This window comes from Condylura cristata, unplaced genomic scaffold (genome assembly GCF_000260355.1).
Source record: "Condylura cristata isolate star-nosed mole 26May11 unplaced genomic scaffold, ConCri1.0 scaffold00033, whole genome shotgun sequence".
Classification (NCBI taxonomy): Eukaryota; Metazoa; Chordata; class Mammalia; order Eulipotyphla; family Talpidae; genus Condylura; species Condylura cristata.
The window spans coordinates 13,120,780-13,137,929 of record NW_004567134.1 but is presented as its reverse complement, the minus strand read 5'-3'; the positions used below and the strand labels follow the sequence as shown (position 1 = coordinate 13,137,929).

The 17,150-nt window shown below is 64.0% G+C and overlaps 1 protein-coding gene across 1 annotated transcript in view; it reads left to right on the top strand.

Moving 5' to 3' along the window:
- The window catches only part of IQSEC1 (IQ motif and Sec7 domain 1), a 105,102-nt gene extending 88,676 nt beyond the window's left edge, over positions 1-16,426 (top strand). Inside the window, exons 8-15 of the mRNA XM_004692210.2 lie at positions 967-1,106; positions 1,536-1,565; positions 2,413-2,538; positions 3,507-3,606; positions 5,318-5,479; positions 6,040-6,216; positions 11,085-11,134; positions 12,295-16,426. Of these exons, the coding sequence (XP_004692267.2) occupies positions 967-1,106; positions 1,536-1,565; positions 2,413-2,538; positions 3,507-3,606; positions 5,318-5,479; positions 6,040-6,216; positions 11,085-11,134; positions 12,295-12,834 (1,325 nt within the window). The 3' untranslated portion in view covers positions 12,835-16,426. The remainder of the gene's footprint in view (positions 1-966; positions 1,107-1,535; positions 1,566-2,412; positions 2,539-3,506; positions 3,607-5,317; positions 5,480-6,039; positions 6,217-11,084; positions 11,135-12,294) is intronic.
- Positions 16,427-17,150: the final 724 nt, after the last annotated feature.

Genomic DNA, 17,150 nt, shown 5'->3' with positions numbered 1-17,150 from the left:
CGGCCCCGGCCCGTCCGGCCGCTCCCGGGCTGGCTGGCCGGCTCCCTGAGGAGTGCAGGGACGAGCTCAGTTCTGTGCCGTGTGGAAATAGCGTGGCGACGGTGCCCGCCTGTGCAGCTGCTCCGGGGCCACGCCCTGCGGTGGTCAGCGCACCTCAGGGGCTCCGGGTGCAGGCCGTGGCAGGCGCCCGCGGCAGGGCTCAGTACCCCCTTCCCCAGGGTGGGTGTGGGGGCGCCTTTTCCCCACAGTCCTCCAACAGCACGTCACAGGCCACAGGACTCCTCCAGCCGTGGGCGTGGGCTTGCACTTGTGCCCTGAGCAGGGCGGGTTTCGGGGTGCGGAGTGTTGCACGAGGGTACGTGCTTGTTGTCAGAGTCGCCGAGCTCGGGCCTCAGGCCTGCTCTGCCCATGTGCGCTGGGCCAGGCTCTGTGAGCCGCCTCGGGCGCCGGATGCCTCGAGCCGTGCCCTGTCCTCAGCAGGCGTGTGGCCACCATGCTCCTGGCGGCCACTTCACAGAGGAGGGCCCCAGCTCGCGGAAACTGAGTCCCTTGAGTAGGAAGAGGCAAAGCAAAAACTTGGATGCAGGCTCGTCAGAGCCTGAACTCACAGCCCCAGTTACATGGGGCCCAGGCCTCAGCTCTCCCATCTGTGAAATGGGACAGTCATGTCCACCCCCGGGGTCACGGTCTCTCAAGGATAGAATGTTCTACAGCCCTCTGAGCGCAGGTGGTGCTGCCTGGCCCCTGTGTCCTGGCGGCCGCGTGGCCCAGGCCCTGGTCTGCACGGAGGCTGACCGCAGGTGTTCAAGAGCCCAGGGGACAGGCCTTCGGACCCATTGGAACTGACGAGGGGCCCCGTCACTCCGGTCTGACACAGACGCTGGGCCATCGGGGAGGGAGGAGGTGCTAGATGGGGCCACAGCGGCCAGGCTGCTCAACCCGATGCCTGCCTTGTCCCCCGCCCAGGTGTGGACGACGGCGAGGACATCCCTCGGGAGATGCTGATTGGAATCTACGAGCGAATCCGCAAGCGGGAGCTGAAGACCAATGAGGACCACGTGTCCCAAGTGCAGAAGGTGGAAAAGCTCATCGTGGGGAAGAAGCCGGTACGCAGGGCCCCTGCAGGGAGGTCAGAGGCACGTGCAGCCGCCACCCCTGGCCCGTGACAGCCCGGCGCTGCGGCGGCGTCTGCCAGAGCCCCTGAGGCCGTTCGGCACCCGGACCCTGGGGTGAATTACTTCAGGATTTTGCCTTCCTTTTTTAAAGTTACTCCCAGTGTTGGGGGAACCCCCACTTGCTCCGGGCTGTTTGCAGAGAGCCTTTGGCTCTTGGTAAAACGGCAGCCAGGGGGGGCGGTGGTTCCTTGGTGACTCAGGAGGCCTCTGAGGTCCCCTCGAATCCAGCCCGCTGCAATGCCCTAGGGGTGCAATCCCCCCCCCAGCCCCCGCCTCAGGGTCACCGTGCACCCCCTTGAGCCAGGTGCACCTTTGGGAAAGCTAATGCCTCCTCCTGCTTGTTTCCTGTTCCCCTCACAGATTGGATCCCTCCATCACGGCCTTGGCTGTGTGAGTATCCCTCCCTCCGCTCCCCACCCACGGGTGTCCCGCCTGTCCGACTGCACCGCCCCCCCCCTCCGCCTCGAGCACATTTCGAGCCGTGGCGTGCACGTGTGCGTGCTGGCACAGTCCGCACCCCCTCCCGGGCAGCCCGGCCTCCAGAACCCACTGGCAAGTCCCTCAACAGCCCTCCGGGCCCAGCTTCCCCGGGCGCCCCTTCACGACCCGCCTGCCCACCCAGTCTCGCCCCCTGTCTCGCCCCACGTCTGGGCGAGCCGTCAACGGCTCTCCCCTCTCAGCACCCGCCGGCCCCTCCCTCCCTGCCCGCGGTGGCACTTCCCGGGCGAGTCCGGCTCTCTCCTAGGCCCCCCGTGGGAGCCTGGGCGCTCCCAGAGCCGTGCCTGGGCCTCCCTGCTGGGCCCCAGCCTCTGGGCTTTGCACGGGGCGGGTCAGGCCGGGGTCAGGTGACTGCAGCAGGAGTCCGAAGCACCGTGCAGAGTGGCGCCCCGGGGGACACGCGGGCGCAGGTGCTGGCTGGGGAACGCCCGGGAGGCCTGGGCCGGTCAGCTCCGAGGCTGCCGCTCCCGGCTGTGCGTGCGGCAGCTTGCTCAGGCCTCAGCGCCAGGTTCCCCGCAGGCTCCGGCAGGCGCTTGCAGGCCCTGAGGGGCCTGAGCGTGGGGCGCTCACTCTGTGGGCCACGGAGCCTGCCTGAGGGAACGTGCACCTCACAAGGAGACTGGAAGCGCCTGCCCTGCACGGTTGCCCGGAGGAGGCGCTGTTGAGCTGAGTTCCTCGGCTGGGCCAGGGCGCAGGCTGGCCGGAGCAGGGCAGCGGCTGACCGGCTCTCCCCCCGCAGGTGCTCTCGCTGCCCCACCGGCGGCTCGTCTGCTACTGCCGGCTCTTCGAGGTCCCAGACCCAAATAAGCCCCAGAAGCTCGGGCTGCACCAGCGAGAGATCTTCCTGTTTAATGACCTCCTGGTGGTACGTGCTGCCCGAGGTGCTGGGGCCTGGTGCGGGGCGGCGCTGGGGGACATGGTGGCCGGGGCTGGGGTTAGCCTGGCTCTTTGGTTTTGAGGCCAGAGAGGGACCTCGGGCTCAACCCCACCGTTCCCAGAGGCTCCACCTGTGTCATCCAGGATCCCTTCGCGGCGTGGATCCCTTCTCAGGCAGCCGGAGCTCTGGAAGGGAGAGTGGGCCCCGGAGCGCAAGGCGAATCCTGTCTCCTTGGCCTCCACCTTGCCTGTGCCTGAGCCTCTTAGGGTTGAGGGGCAGGGACACCGCTAAGCCTAGGGCATGGCCGACCCCTGGAGCTCATCAGCTGAACTGGCAAAGAGGGACCAGTTCAGGGACGTTGAGGAGCTCTTGCTGAAAATAGGCAGAGACGAGAGCTCGCGAGGATAAAGCTGTCGGCAGAGAACCAGTGTGGGCCTCTCCGTTGCTGTCGGCCCCGCTCCACACCACGGGCTTTCTCGCCAGAGGCCCCTTCCCTGGTGTCTGCACGCAAGGCGGCACCAAGACCCGCTTTCTCTCTGATTGAGCCTGGAATCCAGATGTGTGGGCTCAAGTCCTTTCAAAGCCTCTGACTTCGAGCAAGTCACTTCAGACCTGAGCCTCAGCCCCCCCCCGCAGCCCTCACCCTCCCCCAGCCCCGCCACAGAATAAATCTCCCAGAGTCAGATGGGCTCCCAGACGTAGGAGCCTGCTCCCAGCCTCTTGGGGCCGGAGCCCTGTGATGTACCTGTCACCTCGCCACCTGCCAGGATGGCATCAGCTGGGAAGGACACCGTGTTGGGGCGAATGGCGTCCGCCCCTTCCCCCCAGGACCTCCTGACCGCTGGGCTGCGGACAGGGCTCCTGCAGGAGCACCTAGACCCGCTCAGCCCTGAGCTCCCAGAGCTGCCCCCAGGCCGCACACAGCATGACTCGGCCTCCGTCTCTGGCCTCCCCAGGTCACCAAGATCTTCCAGAAGAAGAAGAACTCGGTGACGTACAGCTTCCGACAGTCCTTCTCCCTGTACGGCATGCAGGTCCTGCTCTTCGAGAACCAGTGTAAGTGTCCTGGGGCCGCACTCCCTTTGTAAAGTGGGGTGATGGCGGTGCCTGTGCCCTGGGATTAGAGAAGCTTACCCAGGAGGTGTGGGGCAGCGCCTGGGCCGGGGTGGATGTTCCGTGCTGTTGCCAGGCCTCTTTGGGGGTGAGTGGGCTCAGGGAGCCCAGGTGTTCGAGAGAAACCGGCTCTTCCTTGCTCATCTCACTCCCCACACCACCTCTTTCCTCTCTTCTCTGTTCCCTCCCTGTGGGGGCCTCTGGGATGGGGTTCGGGAGTGGGTGGGGCTGCTGCTCTGCACACTTTGGAGTGGGCCAGGGGAGGCTGCCAGGGCGGGGTGACTCGGTGCCCGCGCGGTGCCCACGCCTCCCTGACAGGTTGCCGTCTGGCCACGGTCCGCCTCCCCCGTAGGTAGAAAGTGCCAGGCCAGCCACACACACAGGGCCTGAGGGTCCCCCGGGGTTCTGTCCTGACTGGGACTGGCACCTCCCTGTGCCCGCGAGGATGACGCCCGCCGTCGCGCCACCTGTGCCAGACACCTGCCCCGCCTTCGTTCTGCCAGGCAGCCCGGGGAAGCAGGTGCCCCCGGCACAGGCTCCTGGGAAGGGGTGGCGGCGGCTGCCGCTCCCTGCCGCGCACCAGGACAGCATCCTCCGTGGGTCCAGGACTCGGCTGTCGGGCTGGACACAGGCGCCGGCAGGAGCCCCTGACGTTCCCGCCGGGCTGGCTGTGACATCCGGGCCCTCAGACTGGCCGCCTGCAGTCAGGCCCATCTCACTATGTCTGTTTGCACGTGTTCAAACTCTTGTTGAGCTGGTATTTAGATCTTTTTTTTTAAGATTTATTTATGTATGCCACAAGAACTCGGGTACAGACCAGAGGTGCAGGGGGTGGGGAGCAGAGCAGGCCGATCTACTGGAATCCACTGCTGGGGGAGCGGCAGGAGGGCCAGGAGAGGTCTGCTGGGGCTGCGGGTCACCCTCTGGCCGGGGCCGAACTCGTGCTGCAGCTGCTGTGGACAGGGCCGCCGTGCGGCGCTTCAGCCCCTTGCGCCTGCAGGGAGCCCGGTATTCAGATCTTCACATTAACATCTAGATACTTTTGGCGCCCCCCAAAAAACAAGATTTAGCATCGTCTGTTTCCTCTTGACGGTTGCTAGCTGTGCCCCTGCGCCCCTCCTCCCTGTGCTCTGCCCCTGCCCCCTCAGCCGTTGCCAGGCTCACTCCAGCCTGCAGAGTTGGAGATCCCAGCCCGACTCGTCCGAGCAGAGGGGCTGGAGCTCAGCCGGTGACCCCGCTGCAGAGGCTCGTGCTCCAGCACACTGTGCCCCGAGGACTGGACTGGACTCCCAGCAGCTCTGAGCACAAAGACGCTGGGCTCGGCAGAGTGCATTGGGTTTGGGGTGCTCACACTGTACCCCAAGGGAGCTGCGGGTCTGGAAGCCTTCATGAGAGGACAGAGCTGGGCCTGGTCTCAGGACTGACCGGGTGGCTGGGTGCTGCCCCCGCCAACCCTGGAGCAGCTTGGGCCCAGGCCAGGGCGAGACGCGTCTGGCGGTCCCGCCATCTGTACGGTCGAGGCCTCTGCTCCCCCCAGACGCGTCTGCGCAGGGCTGACCTCGGCCGTCTCGTGCCCACCTGAGTTCAGAAAGAGTGGTATTTTCTTGACTGGAAGAGAAGCGGCTGAGACCCACAGGCCCCTCCTCCTTTGCAGACTACCCCAACGGCATCCGGCTCACGTCAGCCATCCCCGGAGCCGACATCAAAGTGTTAATAAATTTCAACGCCCCCAACCCCCAAGACCGGAAGAAGTTCACGGACGACCTGCGGGAGTCCATCGCAGAGGTGCAGGAGATGGAGAAGCACAGGATCGAGTGTAAGTCGGGTCTGGGCAGTGGCCCGGAGCCCCCAGGGGACGGTGTCTCCCAGCCACAGGAAGCCCCTGAGGAGGCGGAGAAGGCAGAGGCCTGGCAGCCAGCACCCCAGACCCGCCTGCCTGTGGGCGAGGCCTTTGCACCTCAACGGGGCTGTTTGTTGACCTTCCACGAGAGGGGGCGTGGGGCGGTCACGCCCAAGGCCATCCCCTGGCTTCTTCAAAGCCGAGGCTAACCCCAGCCCCCCGCTCCAGCCCTCACTCCCGGAGATGCAGGGCGTGGCCGGCTAGCCCTTGCTCTTCCCCAGCCCGCACGTCTGAGCGGAGTCTCCCCCAGACCACCAGGCGCTCTCGCCCTGGTGCCCACTGGGTCTCCTCTCGGCTCCCAGTCGCATCCGCTTCTCTTTGTCAAGTCAACCCTCGCCTTCCATCCCGTTCCAGAAAGACGGCAGCTCGCTGCAGTGCTGACCCCAAACGGAGGGCCCAGTGCTCTGCGTTGCCCTCTCGGGGGTCCTGGCCCCTCGGGCTGCCCTCCTCTCACTGGCCTCGCCCCCCTCTTTCAGCGGAACTGGAGAAGCAGAAAGGCGTCGTGCGGCCCAGCACGTCTCAGTGCTCCAGCCTCAGGAAGGAGCCAGGCAACGGGACCCTGAGCCGGGCCTGCCTGGACGACAGCTATGCCAGCGGCGAGGGCCTCAAGCGCAGCGCCCTCAGCAGCTCCCTGCGGGACCTCTCGGAAGCGGGTAAGGGCCGGGCCTGGGACCACCTTCCAGCCCGACGCATGCAGGGCTCGGCCAGGCACGGTGGCAGCCGGGGCCCGCATTGTGCGCCGGGAAGCGGCGTGGTGGCGGCCGAGGGGCCCAGCGCTGACGCTCTGGCAGGTTTCCACGACCGACCCCAAACCACAGCAGCGCTGATCAGATAGAGGGCACCCCGAAAGGCAAGCGGAAACAGCACCAGGTTGTCCAAGACAGAACAGCCAGCGGCTCACCCCTCTTCTCTCTCTCTGCTTCTGGGGGTTGTGTTGATTCTTTGAGTTTCTGGCCGCCGCTCTGGCATGGAGCCAGCCAGGCCCTGCTGACAGATGTGCTCTGTGCCCTGCTGCGCACCCCGTGTTCTGTGCTGACGCGTGACATGGAGTGAAGCCCTTCACTGCCTGGAGGCTTCTCCTGCTGTCCCGGGCCTGCTTCCCCGAGGGTCTCCTTTCCTGGGGAAGCTGTGCTGCTCTGCTCAGCCCAGAGGCAGCGGCACAGTCACAGCTGGCCCTGGGCTGCCCAGGGGAAAAGCCTGGCCGAACCGTGATTTCTGTTTGTTTCTGTGTGCGTTTGATCTGCTGCCAGCCTCTTAACCCTCAAGCAAGCAGCACCCCTCAGGCCTCCGAAATTTCCCCAGGGGAGAGGGTAGGGACACCATGAGCCTCAGGAAGCCTCTGCTGGTAGCCCCCGCCAGCCTGGGCCTCCCCGCTGGGTGGGCGAAGGAGGGAGTGGGGCTGGCCCAGGGTGCCGGCCGGCGCTGCTGCGGCTGCTTTGCCTGCTGGCATGTCCAGAGGCACCGTGGAGCAAGGCGGCCGCCTCGGAGGTCCTTTGCCCCGGGAATCTCGCCGGCGAGCCGCTCCCGCCAGCAGGTGTGGGGGCAGCGGTGGGCAGAGGCCTCGAGGGGCCGTCACACACAGGCACGTGACCTCAGGCTCCACCAGCCCTGAAGCCCCGCGTGTCCCCGCCCAGGGCCCTGCATACCCCCTGGTTGGGTGGGGAGACCTTGTCAGGCCCAGGTGACCCCCCACCCCCCGCCTGGCACCCTGCCCCGGGCCCTACCCGCTGCGGTGGGCCCCAGAGAGCCTTCTCACGACCACCCACACCTGCCCTGCCATAGTACCACCGCACGTTGGCTTCCTCATCTCCCAGAAACTGTTTTCTTTTCCCTTTATTTGTTTGTTTGTTTTTTGAGTTGGACTTTTTTCCTTCGGTTTTGTTCGTCATTATATTTTCCATAGTGAAAGTCAGAAATCCACTGCCAGCGTGGGAAGCCCAGGGCTTTCAGCTGCGGCGCACCGTGGGGTGTTCAGCAGCGCCCCGCCCTTCCCACTCGATGCCAGTGACATCTCACCCAGTCACGGTGCTCAGTAACTTCTCCAAAAACTGCCAGGTGGCCCCTGGGAGGCAAGGTGGGGCAAGATGGGCCCCGGTTGCAGATCTCTGGCCTGCCCGTGGCTTATTAGCCCCCTAACGTAACTGGGCGGCCCCACAGGCCGCAGCCCCGGGGCCTCTGTTTGAGTTTGTGCAGTGAAGCCACTGGCGCTTCCTGGGACCCTGACCAGCCCCTCCGCAGCACAAAGGCTGTCAGTGTGGCCCTGGGTGCCGCTGGTCAGGACCCCAGTACACCCTCTGCCAGAGCTGAGGGTCCAGCAGCGCCCCGTGCCCAGGCCCACTACCCCCGGAGATAGGTTCCCTGGCCTGGCTGCTTGCCACTGACTGTTGCCATTGCCGTTGCCATATGAGAGGTCTGGGTTCAGCAGGGTCCCGGGGACTGAGTCCTCTCAGGCCCTGTACCGTGATAAAAAGGCGCCCAGGGAGGAAAGCCTCCTGGACCCAGGAAGTTTGGAGCACGAGGTGAGGTGGGTCGTTGAGCCTTGGCAGCCAGGGACGGGCCACCCGAGACCTCCAGAGAGAGACAATGCTGGAACCCTGTGCCCTGGGCTAGGTCAGGGGCAAAGCTGTCCGGAGACTCCCTCCTGCCCAACCCTGTGCCCTCACCAAGATGAACTTGTGGAGAAGAGACTAGGCCTCGGGGCAGCCTCCTCAGGAAAGCAAATGCCCGGTCACAGTTGGACGGCCGAGGAGGAAGCCAGCAGCAGATGCCTCCGCGAGTCCCTGGACACCCCAAGAGGCAGAAGAAGGGGCCTGAATTTTCCCCCCCAACTCCCCACGGAGCCTCGAGGCCTTGCCGGCTGTCTCCTCGTCTTCAGCTAGGGTCCTCCTGACATCCCAGTGACCCAGGGCCACCCACCCCGACATCAAGGACCACCAGGACCACAGACACAGGGATGACTGGGCCATAGCTGCTGCCCCAGGTCGGCAAGACGCCCTGCCCCGCCCAGACGAGCCGCCTAGCCAGTCCCCACGAGACGACAGCTCCTGGGAGCCACAGGGCCTGCGTGCTGACCTGTAAGGTCCTGGCGTTGCTGAGACCTGCCGTGTCCCGACCAGGGTCTAAAGCCCGCCTCACCGGGCGCCCCATGACGGCGCTTTGCACACGAACTGGTCCCGGACCAGCTTGCTGGGGGCGGGGCCCGCGTTCCCGATGGCGATGCCCCCCTCCAGCCCACCCCAGACAGAGCTCAGCAGAGGGATTCTCAGCACAGGGATCTCAGAGTCACGCCAGTGAGGTCCTCTACCTGCTGCCAGCGCCCTGTGCCCGGCCACATGACATCTTTGGTCCCCGTTTCCCCAGCTGCACAGTGGGGGTTACTTCCCCCCAGGATAGCTTTGAGAGCCAGTCGCTCCTGCCCACCCCAGCTGCTGAGGACACTGCTGAGGCTGAGAAGCAGGAAGGCCCCAGAAGAGCTTTGGACCCTTCCAGTTGTGGCTCCTGACCCCGGCCAGGGCCGGCAGGGCTGCTCTGGCTCCAGAAATGCTGCTGGCGGGGGCGGTGCTCACCGCAGCCTCTGGAGGGATCAAGTGAGGGGAGGGCGGGTGCTCGGGCAAGAGGCCTCTGATCCCTGGGGGGCTGCACGTGAGCACACACCGGCCCCGAGTCTGCCGTGGACAGTGACGAGCTCCCCAGGGACACCCCACCTGCCGCTGCTCTGAGGTGTCACTCGGCGAGCCGGATGGCGAAGGTCTCCTGAGGCTTAGCCCACGCTGGGCAGCGGGAGGAGGTGGCGGCCCAGGCATCCTCTCCCAGGATCCCATCGGAAGCAGTGGGCCAAGCGCCAGGCCTGGCCCACATCCCCTGGGAGAAGCAGCCAGGCACTGCAGGGCCGCTGTCCCTCCGCACTGGGTTTCCCGCCCCGTGGGAGTCCCCTGGGCACTGAGGGTCAGAGCTCATCAAAGAGCTTCACGGTCCCCCGGGCACTGATGTTTCGCTCTGGGGTCTCGGCATCCCGAGTGTCTGGAGCTCCGAGCCACCCAGGACAGGGCTGTCGTGCCCCCCTCCAGCTGCACATGGTGGGGTCGAGCGGAAAAGGAGGTCGAGTGGGTCACCTCGCGCAGAGCCTCCGCCCGGAGGCCGGGCTCCACATGCCGGCCGCTGAGCTGGCCCAGAGGAGGAAGGGAAGGCCAGCGCACCTCTCCGCCACAGATAAGGGCAGGCCCCGTGGCCTCCCCAGTGGCTGGCACCTGGGAGAAGACACTGTTCTGAGTGGACGCTGAGGCCCTCGCACCAGTCAAGTGAGGCCTTCTGCAGACCTCAGGCTCCAGCTGGAATGCGGGCATGGAGGTTGACAGCAAAGAAAGGACCAGCGAGCCCTGAGCTGCCATGGCATCACCACGACTAAGGCCCAGTCCCCGGCAGATTCAGGGTCCCCAAGACACCTGGGCGACCCACAGATCCGCCCTTCCATCCGCACTAGGCCAGGTGCGGGCCGTAAGCAGGCAGCTGCTGGCACCTCCCAGGCACCTGGCCCTGGGAGCTCAGAGGGCCGGCCTGACGGGCTGAAGCCTGCCCAACAGTGGTCAGGCCGGCAGTCCTCTGGTCAGAGCCCCACCCCCCCCCGCGTGCACGAGGGACACCCACTCACGCCCTCTTGTGTGGTCACAGGCCCAGACTCCTGGATGCCTGGGAGGACCCGAAACTGCGCACCGACACTCCCACTGGCCTCCGAGCTCCCGCCCTGAGCAGGCTCCTCAGGAGTCCTGCCGAACTGGGAGCAGTAGCCAGAGGGACCGGGAGGCCAGGGTGGCCTCGGGCGCCCAGAACCAAGGGGAACCCAGCTTTCCTCTGACAGTCGCCACCTGGGTGCCCACTGGGTGCCACCCTCTGGGCCCTGAGAGTGGCGCTGGCCCAGAGCACTCGTGCCCGAGGGATTGCTTGTGGCCGCAGGGGAGGGGCGCCCCAGGGGTGCTCACGCCTCCCGGCCCGGCGGGGCGCTGCACAGACCAGGCTCTTGGCCCAGGGGCTCTGGCGCACTGAGCTGCTGCTGGATTTCGGGACCCAGTGCCGTTCCCTCCCCATCCATCCCGCCCGAGAGAGGGCCAGCTCCACGCGTATGTGCGGACGCAGAGGTGCATACGTCTATGAAATCCACAGGTCGGATGCAGGGCCACGCGTGTCTGTAGCCATGGGAGAAGCCGCCCTCGCCCCGGCCCCCGTTGGCCCTCGGGGTGCCCGCCCCGTGCCTCCGCCGCAGCCCCCCAGAGGCCCCTCCCCGCAGACTGCTGCTCCGGGAGAAGGGGGTCTAAAATTAGAGCTGGTCAGACAGGGTTTCCTGTGGGATTTTTTGCTTTTCAATTACCCCATTGTTTGTGGAACTCCTTACCGCCCGCTGCCGCTTCCCCACCGAGCCCCCCACCCCCACCCCAGCCCGGGCCCGCGCAGGTGGGCCCGGTACCTGAGCCTGGCGGCGGCGGCCTCGTGTCCATGTCTAACCTCTGGTATTGCATGTTCTGGGCAGGGAAGCGAGGGCGTCGCAGCAGTGCGGGATCGCTAGAGAGCAATGTGGAAGTAAGTAGGAAGCGCCTACGTCCAGCTGGCTGTCCTGTGTCGCCCCATCCTTGGTTTACACCTGTTGTCCTTTATTTTTTGCTCTCCCCCTCCCCTGTTGCACAGAGGCCGGGCGTGTCCTGTCCCCGCCTGCCTCAGACCCAGTGCATGCCGGCCTAGAGTCGCCTCTCGCCTCTCCCTCTCGCTGCTTGTCTGAGCCGAGCGTGGGGGTGGTTCCGGACCTTGTGTTTTAGCTCCTGCTTAACCCCCACCCCGGTGGTCCCGAGCATGGTTAACATCCCCGGCTTCCCGGCACTCCCCTCCACCCCCGCGCCCAGGGCCCCGGGTGGGGGGCACCGGCCTCCGGGCACCCTCCGCCCCTGCCGTCAGGCGTCCTGCCGGTCTCTTGACTTCCATGCTCCGCCATCCCCATCGCTTCCTCCTGGCGTTTCGATTGCTGTGTGTCTGCATCAGGGCACCGTGGAATTGCTTAGCTAGCGCGGGGGCGGACGTGAGAAGGACAATCAGTGTGGATTTCATGAGACTCATTCATCCTCCGACCATCTCTGTGACTGTCCACATGTTGACCTCAGCTTGCCGATCTTTTTCCGTTTCCTTCGTTTTCCTTGTTTGATTTGCAGTAGGTAGCCGCAGTGCCACGCCCAGGCAGGCTCCCACCCGCCCCCAGGACAAGGTTCCTGGGCCGCCCCCCCACCCCAAGCCGCTCACCGCCTTCCCAGAAACCTCGGGACCCCCCAGGCCGAGCTAATGCTCCCAGACCCGTTGAGGAGAGATTAGGGTGCAGTCTCAGCAGCAGCGGGGTTCCTTTCCGTGCACACCAACCCGCCCCACGCCATTCAGCCTGAGCCGCTCACAGACACCCGCAAAGGAGCCCCGGCGGCTGCCGCGCAGGGTGTGAGTCAGGACAGCGCAGGAGCAAGAGGTGCTGTGGAGCCAGAGCAGGGCTCCCGCCCCCGTCACCCCTCAGCCCCAGCTGCCCCGCCACTTAGCCGAGAGCTGGGGCCTGAGTCAGCCTCACTGCCCACCTCTGCGACCAGCCCAGCGAGTTGAACTAGGGCTTAGCGGTCAGTTGGGTGAACTTTTTACATTTTTTTTTTGATCATTCTGGCGTAAGTGCTTTAAGGTCTTTTAATTTTGATTTCTATGAATTTCCTTTTTAGGGGTCCACCATTAGCAGTCCTCACATGCGCCGGAGAGCTACATCAACACGAGAGTGTCCATCTCGCCCACACCAGACTATGCCTAACTCATCCTCCCTCCTGGGCTCCTTATTTGGGAGTAAGAGAGGGAAGCCCCCTCCCCAGGCCCACCTGCCCTCAGCCCCTCCTCAGCCGCCGCCGCACGCGCAGCATGCCCCGGCCGGCCACCACCAGGGGCCCACAGAGGGCCCGTCGCCCGCCCAGGTGCCCGGGCACCACACCCCGTACTGCCACCTGCAGCAGAATCCGCCCCCCTACCACCACCACCACCACTACCACCCGCCCCAGCACATCCAGCACGCACACCAGTACCACCACGGCCCCCACGGAGGGCACCCCCCCTACGGGGCCCACGCTCACGGCCATCCGCCGCTGCCCGCGGCCCACATCAGCCACGCGGGCCACCTGGGCCACGCCGCGCACCACCACGGGCAGCCCCCCGCCCCGCCGCCCCCCACCAGCAGCAAGGCCAAACCTAGTGGCATCAGCACAATTGTGTAGACGGCCTGGGCGGGGTCCCGGGCTCCTGGAAACGACCGCACACACGGGCCGGCGGGGCCGCCAGCCTCCGACAGGCCCAGGGCACCTGTTTCTGGCGCTCCCCTCTGCTCCCCAAGGCCTGATGGAGCCCCCCTGGGTCCCGGGCCCGTGACGTAGGGAACAAGCTCCCAATTTATGTTAGCGTTGGCGCCCCGGGCTCACCGTCGCCCCCCGCACCCCGAGCGGGCCTCGGCCACCACCAGCCTTGACACGGTGCCGCCGGCCACGCAGATGCCGCCCTGCCCCCACCCCACGCAGCCCTCAGCTCTCCGCTCCCTGACTGTACACGCATATGAAAACCCAGCCTAGGAAAAGAAGAAGCGAGACACACACCAGAGACACAACAACACAAAACCCAAAACTTGCTGCATTATTGCTCTTTTATTGACAATGGGCAAAAAATTAGTAGACCTGATTATGGTTGATGAAAATACGTAAGTAAACTTTATATAATATAAATATATAAATATATAAATATATATATATATATACTGTATAGGTAGCATTTGTGTGTGAAAGAAAAACGTTTCTGCCCGCAGAACTAGCAATATAGGCATTGCGAGGACGCCACTTGCCCGCTAGGAAGACAGTACCTTAGGTGAATGCGTGAGAAAATAGACCAAAAACTCAAGTGCGAGGAACATGTTCAGATACTCCATATTTTCATAAAAAGAGGAGAAGGGTCCCTCGAGGACCGGCCGAAGTCTTTACGCTAAAGCATTACTAACTGTGCCAAGTAACATAGCATCTGTTTGAAAGTCCAATATTGCTTTGTATAGATCCTATTTTATTAACAGAGTACTATCAAGTAATCAGTGTTAGAACTGCTTTGTTTCAGGTAAACATAGATAATGCAGCTACTCCACACAGCGCCTCGGGACGCCCGGGCGCCCTCGAGCACTGGCTACACAGATTCTTAGACACTTTAACGGCTGCGATAACTGTGAATCTCCATGATCATATTTCTTTTATATGCATCTGGTTTAATGCACACTCATCCCGACCCCCGCGGGGGCCCGACTCGCGAGGTCTCCATCTCCAACATGACAGCGCCCAGCTCTCACGCTCGTCTCCCAGCACCATGCGTCCTCATCCCGTCTCCAGCCCCCCAGGCAGGGCGGCCGAGGGGCTTCTGCCCGCCCGACCCCAGAGGCCGATGCTGGCGTCCGAAGCCCAGGCGGTGTGTGTGTTGCCGTTTTTGTTTTCTGAGTGGTAGCTGTGGCCATCGTGATTCCATGTAGCCTGTGCTGGCACAGCCGTGTCCCCGCGGCCCGGCCGCGCCCCTGCCTTCTCACGGTCCAGTTAGCCGCCAGGGCATCCCATGACGCAGCTGTGCTCTTGTCGCTTCCGTGTTGTGGTGACACCCGCCGCTCCCCCGGGGCCAGGCGCCGCTCGCGCGGGGTCTGCGCCCGAGTCACCCACGGGCCCTGCTTTGTAGTTTCAGCCTTTCGAGCCACTGCAGCCGCCAGTGCTCTGCTCCTAGCCGCGGGACCGAGGACTGCCCCCTGGCGCCTGCCCAGGCCGAGGGCCCTTTCAGAAAGGGCGAAGCTAGCGCAGGACTGCGGGCCTGGGGGCGCGCTCCGCGGACGGCGAGGCGAGCTGCCGGACGGCAGGAGGACAGAGGGGCGCCCACCCTGGCGGCCGGCCGGGCCGGTTGCCCGTTTGCCCCTCCCCACCGCCCCTTGTCTTGTCACTGAGGTCGCCATACCAGCAACTCTGCAAACTGAGCGCTCTGTCAGAGTCCACCGAGAGCGAGCACAGCGGTCCGGGGGGCCAGCTGTTCCCGCGTGCGCGCCCGGCGCCCGCCTCCCTCCGCCGGGCGGAGTCCTCCCCCCTGGGGCCTCTGCTCAGGAAGAGGAAGAAACGCGCTGCGCGGGCCGGCGGGAGGCTCCCGGGGCCATGGGTGCCGAGACCCCCCGGGTGCCCCCCAGAGTCCGGCATCCTCCGCCTTGCAGCTCGAAGGATGTTGCTGTGGCCATAGCTCCCGCGTGGCATGTGCCCGGCGCCAGTCGTGAGAGGCCGCACTCTGTGTGTTGGATATCCGCAAATATATCAGTGTTACTGTTGACAAATAGTTGAAGTAAAGTGATAACATATTAAATATGTCGGCTTTCCTTCAGCCTTCTGTACCCATGGTAGGGTCTAACTGTAACCTCTAGGTTGTTCCAGAAAAGATACAGGCTGCCCGGTACCAGGTGGCCCTCCCCCAGGGGCGCCCCCAGAGAAAAACAAAGCAGAGGGAAGGAGTCAGACACTGGCCCCGGGGCGGGCTCCCCTCTCCCCGGCTGCGCTCGCCTCCACCCGCCGCCTAGAACGCACCTCCGGAGCTGTCACCCGCGTGTCCTGCCGCTCGGGCAGGGTGCTCAGGCTGGGCCTTAGGGACAGCAGCTTCTCGCACAAACTCAGCCCCTGGCGAGCCTCCCACTCGGTGCACGCACAGGACGCAGGTCAGGGGGTCTCAGGCTGGGCCTGCACAAACCCGTCACGGGAGGTGTTTCCAGAAGCACATGACTGAGCGAGTCGGAGTCACGAGGCCCAACCCGTCTGGGCGACAGGCTTCCTTCAGCCCCGGTCCCCCACGCTGCTTCCAGGGACCATTGTGTCTCCGGATCCCAACCTGCCTCCCAGCCGGGGGACCCGCCCCTGGGGGAGCAGGACGCTGAGCGCCTCCAGGACACCTGTGTCACCCCCCACTGGTCGCCAGGACACACGTGGGATGCTCTCCTCAGGCTGCACAAATTACTCCAGTTACACAGCAATTTCTGACAGGAGCAGGAGACCCTTAGAGAAGGCAGCTGATGGCCTCACAGAATCTTTTCTGGGACAACCGGGGAAAACATGTCTTTGTCTGTTTTTTTTTTTTTTAAGTTTACGAATGAATTGTACAACAATGTAAAAATAAAGTCCATCCCGGTATGATGTGCACATCTCGCTTAGAAATGTCTCCAGTGGAGAGTGGTTCTGCCATCACGCACTGCATGCAGCAGAAGCCGCTGTTCTCCCTCCAGCCGAGCTGAAGAGACAGCGCTGTTTAAACAGTGACCCTCGGTGTGGACGCAGAGGTCCCCGGGACGCTGTGTCTCCACAGGCAAGCATGCATCTTCCAGTTTTCGTTGTAAGATATCATCACCCTCCCTGCCTGAGAAACCAGTAATTTTTAGTATTTTAAACAACCACCACAAGCTTCAGGAAACGGGTTGCAGCGTGAGTCCGTGTGGCGTGGGTGTGGGGGGGAGGGACACGCAGGAGGGGCTGAGTGGCCGGGCCTGGAGCGCGCAGTAGGGCCTGCCAAGGTCGGTGTGCGGGCCCCTCTCAGGAGCCGTCCTTCACCTCCAAGTCTGACCAGGCGATTAGCATCAGGTCCTGAGCAACTGTTCAAAGACTTCAAGGGACACCTCACTCCCAAGAAGCCCGACACCCGCGGTGTAACTCTGGGGAGGATAGGAGTGCTTTTGTTTCAATATGCATTCTGTTTGTGAGTAGTAACAGACTCTGTTGATGTAAAACCATAGCTGTGATCATGTGGAGAAATCAAATAAACCCTTTAAAACTCTCGGATTCTTATTTTTCGGGCAACCCCAGATGTTTCCTCATGGGCCAGAGGCAGAGACCTCCGGCTGCAAGCCCGCCGGCTCCTGAGCGTGGGTCCCGCGGTCACTGACCTTCCGGTGGGCCCTGGACTGACACGAGGACGCTGCTGGACGCTGCTGTCAGGCTCAACAGAAGGGCACATGTCACCGGGAGACGGCCACGGGCTTCCAGGGCGTTTGTAATTTCTAGCAACTTGCAACGTATTGCACCAGTGCTTTCGAGTTGAGAGGAGCTGGTACTGGGGTGATAGCCTGGGAATGGGGGGGACTGAGGGTGGGGGCGGCAGAGGACCCCAGTGGCTCAGTCTCCAAATGCCTGGAGAGAGATTATTTGATGAGATCAGAGCTGCCCATTTTCTCACGCTGCTTAACACGAGCCAAAGGGAGGACGGTGAGTCTCGCTCTAGGAGGAGGTAGGCTTGCGCCGTCTCTCCTTTCCTCAAACCACATCTAGCTCCCCAGAATACCACCTGACAGTCTCAGTATACATATGAGCAAAATCCATGGAAAGCAAAAGTGGATGTTAGTGACCAGCAGGAGCCGCGCCCCACCCTGCCTGGAGAAACGAGCCCTGCTGTAGAGGCAGCCCGAGGCGCTGCGGCTGTGATGCTCCCTCTTCAGGCCTCTCTGGGCTCCTCAAGAAAAGAAGCCAGAACCCCGAAGCTCCACCGTGTATCCGCGACGGCT